Here is a 6,000-nt window from a genome sequence, read left to right on the forward strand (position 1 = left end):
AACGATGTAGTGGGATTGAGTGCACCCTCAGCAAGTTTGCAGATGCCACCAAGCTGAGTGGTGCAGTTGAATCACTAGAGAGAAGGGATGCCATCCAGAGGGACCTTGACAGGCTTGAGGAGTGGGCCCATGGGAACCTCATGAAGTTCAACAAGGCCAAGTGTCCTGCATCCAGTGTGTGTCCAGCTCTGGGGTCACCAGTACAAGAAAGACATGGACCTGTTGGAGTGGTTCCAGAGAAGGGCCACAAAAGTGGTCAGAGGGCTGGAACACCTCTCCCATGAGGAAAGTCTGAGACAGTTGGGGTTGTTCAGCCTGGAGAAGAGAAGGCTACGGCGAGACCTTACTGCGGCCTTTCCATATAGAAAGGGGGCTTATAAGAAAGATGGAGAGAGACTTTTTACCAAGGCCTGTAGTGACAGGACAAGGGGCAACTGTTTTAAACTGAAAGAGGGTAGGTTTAGATTGGACATAAGGAAGAAATTTTTTATGATGAGGGTGGTGGGACACTGGGACAGGTTGCCCAGGGAAGTTGTGGATGCCCCATCATTGGAAGTGTTCAAGGCCAGGTTGGATGGGGCTTTGAGCAACCTGATCTAGTGAAAGGTGTCCTCTGCCCATGGCAGGGGGGGTTGGACTAGATGATCTTTGAAGGTCCCTTCCAACCCAAACCATTCTTTGATTTCTGTGTCATATTTTGGTCAGATTTAGGAGAATTTTCAAGGGGAAGATGTCTCATTTTTAACTTCCAACAATCACACAGGCATGTTTTTAGGATTTACAGATATAATCTGTAAGTATTTTTTCAACTTTGTGATTTTCAGGAATAAGTTCTCTATAAAGAGGTAAAAATAAAAATTGACCGAGAAGTTGATTTTTAAAAGAGCTATAATTTGTCTTAATGTAAAATCTTAAGATATCATACACTCATATAGTGAAAGATGATAAGTGTCAGGGAAACTTCAGAACTTCCTGCACTTAGATAAGTTCCTGCTATTATCTGCCTTTGCTTCAGATCCTGGAAGGGCATGAATGTTTAAACTGGAGCTTCTTATTGTTAGGCTATGATTCCTCGAGAGGCAGTGAACCAACTTAAGAGTGCATTGCTTTTGAAAGAGGAAGCTGCAGCTCCACCCACCCCCACCCCCCTTCCATAGGCATAGTTCCTTTGCCTCTGTGCTGGTTGCTCTTCGGGCCCTCTGTGAGCTGATTTAACTCATTGAAATGGCAGAAAAATAATAGAAAAATTTAGTTTGGAATTTACCTCTGCAGGTTGTCTATTTCCAACCCATTTCTCATAGGAGGTCTATTTAGATCAGGTTGATCAGGTTGCTCAAGGCCTCATTCAGTTGAGTTTTGAATGCCTCCAAGGACAGAGATCCTACAACCTCCCTGGGCAACCTGTTCTAGTATTTAAAAACCTTCATGTTTTAAAAGGGAGGAGTGGGGAGGATAAAAAAAATAAAACCCTTTGGATGTAATTGGAATTTCCCATGTTCCCCTGTCTGACTCTTGTCCTGTTGCTGTATGCCTCTGAGAAGAGTCTAGCTTAGTCTTCTCTGTATCTTCCAATTGGGTAGATTCAGACAGCAATAAGATATCTTCCGAAGTATTCTTTTCCAGACTGAACAAACCCAGTTCTCCCGCTCTTTCCTCGTGTACTGTGTTCCAGCCTCCTGATCATCTTGGTGGCCCTCCACTGGACTTGCTCCGTTATGTCCATGTGTCTCTTGTCCTGGGGAGCCTACAACTGGACACAGCACTCTGGATGTAGCTTCACCAGTGCCAAATAGAGGGGAAGAATCACTTCCCGGGACCTGCTGGCTGCACTCCTACTACTAAAAATATCCCAGCAAAAGAGGATGAAAAATTTTCTGTCATCTTAATGAGTTAAGTTAGGTTGTGGGTCTGTAAAGCACTAGAGTTGGTGCAAGAAGGGAGGATGTTTGTGTGTCCTGGAGTGCAAGACTTCCTCTTACCGTTACAGTGGGTGTTAGTTCAGCTGAGTGAAATGTGAAGTGGCTGCCTTGGTTTGTTTCAGCCTCACAAGGCCTTCCCATTTAGGAGCATGTGTAATAAAATGGTATTCCTTTGAGTCTTGTCTTTTTGTGGAATTGTCTTTTTGTGGAAGTAATATGTTTTTTGCATTCAGAGAATGTAATGCAGCCTGGCTGGGTGTCTGTGTCATGCCAAGCCTGTGTCTCAAATTCACATCTGCTACCAGGGTTCTGTTAAGCTGTACTCAAAGTGATCTTACAAACAGTGAGGATAAATATATCTGTCTTATCTGGCAGTGTTATAAGTCTTCCTTTGTATTGGGGTAATAATTAGGACATACTACCAGAAGTTAGAACTTATGCTTGTAACAGACCTGTAAACATTATTTATTTATTTATTTTTCTCCTTGTGGTGGTTATCAGTAATTAGTGAAATAAAATATTATTGGTAGTTAATCTTGATGTGATTAGTTGTGCTGATTAAAAGTGACCCGAGCATTTACTGTTGGCATTCCGAGTGTTCCTGATGCAAAGAGCTACTGCATTGTGCTTTATTCCCCTAAGAAAAGCCTAGTTTCAAAGGATTATATCTTGAAAGTAAGATGGAAGGAAAATTTTTATGACCTGTAATAACAATTTGCAGCTTTAATGAGGGTTGGATGGATAGGGGAAAAAAAAAATCTTCTACTTCTGCCCTCCTTGCATCAAACACAACAAAGTAGTACTCACAACTTTGTGTGGAATATAACATGTAATAAATCACTGAGCAATAACTTATTATTAACGTTTATTTTGGGAAATGCTTAGCATGGACAGAATTTGTCACAGTCTTGAACTTTGGAGGAAAGGAATCCAGGCTAGACTTACTTATTTAATTTTTTTAACATTAGAATTTCTCTTTTTCCAGCAGAGGTCGAAAGTCTCACAAAAAAGCCCTGCTGTGGTCAAATATTTTTTCATATAATACAACATTTGAAAAACCTTTCTGAACTGAATATTTTCTAAAAATGTCTGAAATGATGCTGTAATATTTCTCTTCTCTGCAGCACAGCTTCCCTCTGGAATATGCATTGAAGGTGCATGGGGGGATATAAAGCCACCAACTGAAGTCAGAATTGAAGTGGTTTCTTAGTCAATAACTATTTTGACTTGAAGATAAAATTTTAGAGAATTGTTGCACAGGATATTGCTTATATGATATTCCTCATAGGTTGACTCCTATTGGTTTAAAAAACTTTAAGCTTTGGCTCTCTTATGCACAGTTCTTTACTCTAGATGATTCTTAATCTTAATTACCCTATGGGCTTTGAGACATGGGATGCTTGTAATAGATAGCCCATGAAGCTTTTCAAATCAGTACGATTTGTTCATTAATTTCATTGATGAAAGGTTTTAGAAAGCAAAGCAATCAATATACTGGTATTCAGGACATATTTATGCTGTTGTGTGATATGTATTTAAGCAGATTTCACTGTAGAAACTTCTCTCTCTTCTGGCAGAGCTTTTATCTCAGTTATCAGGCGTGAGACGTTCTGCAGGGCAGCTCAATTCTTCTGGCCCTTCTGCTTCTCAGTTACAGCAGCTGCAGATGCAACTGCAGTTGGAACGACAGCATGCACAGGCAGCAAGACAACAACTGGAGACTGCACGCAATGCAACTAGACGCACTAACACAAGCAGCATCCCCACCACTCTTGCACAATCTATAGCACCAACCAATACATCTAACACAGAAAACAATCAGCAGACTATACAGAATTCCCAGTTTCTTCTTACAAGGTAACTTGTTCTGTGGTTTTAACTCTTCTGCCATTTCTGTTTTCCTTGGTCCTGTTATGGACATAGAGTTCAGTGAAACTACTGCCAGATCCCTAATGAAGTTTGTAGTTGAGATACTATGCTTTTGTTTGCATTTGTAACATCTCCTTTTCAACCCTGCTGTGTGTTTGTTCCTAGGCAATGAATAAATATTACTTGCTGTTTCTCAATTTGAAGAGAAACATAAGGGATATTACTTTGGTAAACTGTGCTTGTTTACCCTACTACTTCTGGTAAAACAAGAGCCTTTACAATAATATGTTTCAAACTTTTATGCTGATAATGTGAGGGGAGAGAACTTAAAAGGTAGTTTTATTTAATAGGAAATGAATCTTTAATGAAGGCTGAAGGTTGAATAGAGGTTTATATATAAAAGTATTTTGGATGAAAAAAGCAAATAAGCTATTAATAAGCAGAATACATATCTGTTTCAGGAAGCATAGCTCTATCCTAGAGTTCTATAGAATAGAATAGTTCAGTTGGAAGGGACCTACAACGATCATCTAGTCCATTCTGCTATAGAAGAGTTGCCCACTCTCATTCCAGCTCTTTTAGGAGGTTTAGAATATTGATTTTCTGGATTCAAGGGGGGAGGGGGTGTGTTTTTCAATTGCACGTTGAGAAAGAGCACAGGCATTTAAACAGTTTCTGTGTCTAGAAACCTGGGTTGGGACAAGTTATTGCTGCCATGCTGATTTTTATCAAAACTTGTGATAATATCTCAATCCAAAACTTTTTGAAAATAATAAGTTTAATGAAAGTATCTGCAAATGTCAGTCACTGATCTTGTGAGCTAGGATAGAACTGGAGCAAGCAATTTCCTTGCTTCTATTAGGTGATGGTGCATGCACTGATAAGTGAAGTGAATGATGTACTGTGCTCTGGGAATCTCTGGGCATTATGTGTGTAGTAATGTATTTTGTGTCATGCTTGCATTTAGAAGTTGTCCTGGGGACAAAATGAGCACTTAAGGGATGACTAGAGAATTTTAACACTCCTTAAAACAAAACCCCTCTGAAGGGAAAGAAACTTCAGAAATAGCTATTTTTTTCCTTCAGCCTTAGAATCTACTTCTATGAAGTTTTTTGAAGCATCTAGGAACAAGTTTGTTAAATGTCTGTATTCTTGCATCAGGAGTGCCAGGTGTTGTCAGATCTGTACATGTCAAAAGAAGTGCAGCAGTACCTAGGTTGTTTCTCAAAGGAATGGCTTTCAGATGTTATTCAGCATGCGTCAGTCCAGCTGTTTAGGCAATTAGTGAAAGCCCATTTTGTTGATGATACTACTAAGCCTGTCTTCTCTCTTTCTGTGATGCTATGCAGGTTGAATGATCCTAAGATGTCAGAAGCAGAGCGTCAGTCAAAGGAAAGCGAACGGGCAGACCGCAGCTTGTTTGTTCAAGAGCTTCTACTGTCCACTTTGATGCGGGAAGAAAGTTCCTCCTCAGATGAGGATGAACGGGGAGAGATTGCTGATTTTGGTGCTATGGGCTGTGTAGATATTATGCCTCTAGATGTCGCTTTAGAAAATCTAAATTTAAAAGAGAATAATAAAGGAAATGAGCCTCCTCTTTGATGGCATCCCACTTTGCAGACAGACAATGATGTCCTCTGTGCTGTATTTGCCAATGAAAGTGGACAACAACTATCTTGGGTTTGTTTTGGTGATTGTAATTTCAGGTCTGTCACTCTTGTTACATTGTGTACATTCAAAGGAAGAGAGAAAAGATATATATGATAATCGTTTCCACTTAACCAATTTTTACTTTTAGCAGGTAAATATAGGTTGCAGTGCGGAGAAAAAAGCTCTGCGTCCTGTAGCTTGATGTGCAAAAAGCTCTCCTAATACTCCACATTCAAACTGAAGAGGAAAAAATGAAAAATCTCTAATGAAGCTGCTGTGTGTATTTATGAATATTAATGAATAAAAATTGCTTGGATGGTTTACCTTAACTACTGCATGATTTTTTTTTTGCAGCGTGCATGAATTTTAGTGACCTTGTCATTTAAAAACTGTAAGTACAAGGAGTAAAACTATAAAACCCCAAAGCTTTCCCATTATTCAAAGGTAATGTGACAAAAAAAAAAGATTAATGCTCACTAGCAGTTTGTGGCCGTGAAGTAGCCTTTGAGTAACATATGACCAATGACCTTTTTATGTGCTCTCCCTGCATATTAATGCAAAC

At 39.7% G+C, this 6,000-nt stretch overlaps 1 protein-coding gene across 1 annotated transcript in view; it reads left to right on the forward strand.

The window, feature by feature from the left end:
* Positions 1-5,750, forward strand: part of LOC127028510 (E3 ubiquitin-protein ligase KCMF1-like) — a 40,596-nt gene extending 34,846 nt beyond the window's left edge. Inside the window, exons 9-10 of the mRNA XM_050914267.1 lie at positions 3,497-3,776; positions 5,138-5,750. Coding sequence (XP_050770224.1) covers positions 3,497-3,776; positions 5,138-5,390 — 533 coding nt within the window. The 3' untranslated portion in view covers positions 5,391-5,750. The remainder of the gene's footprint in view (positions 1-3,496; positions 3,777-5,137) is intronic.
* Positions 5,751-6,000: the final 250 nt, after the last annotated feature.

Source organism: Gymnogyps californianus, unplaced genomic scaffold, assembly GCF_018139145.2.
Source record: "Gymnogyps californianus isolate 813 unplaced genomic scaffold, ASM1813914v2 HiC_scaffold_34, whole genome shotgun sequence".
Taxonomy (NCBI): domain Eukaryota; kingdom Metazoa; phylum Chordata; class Aves; order Accipitriformes; family Cathartidae; genus Gymnogyps; species Gymnogyps californianus.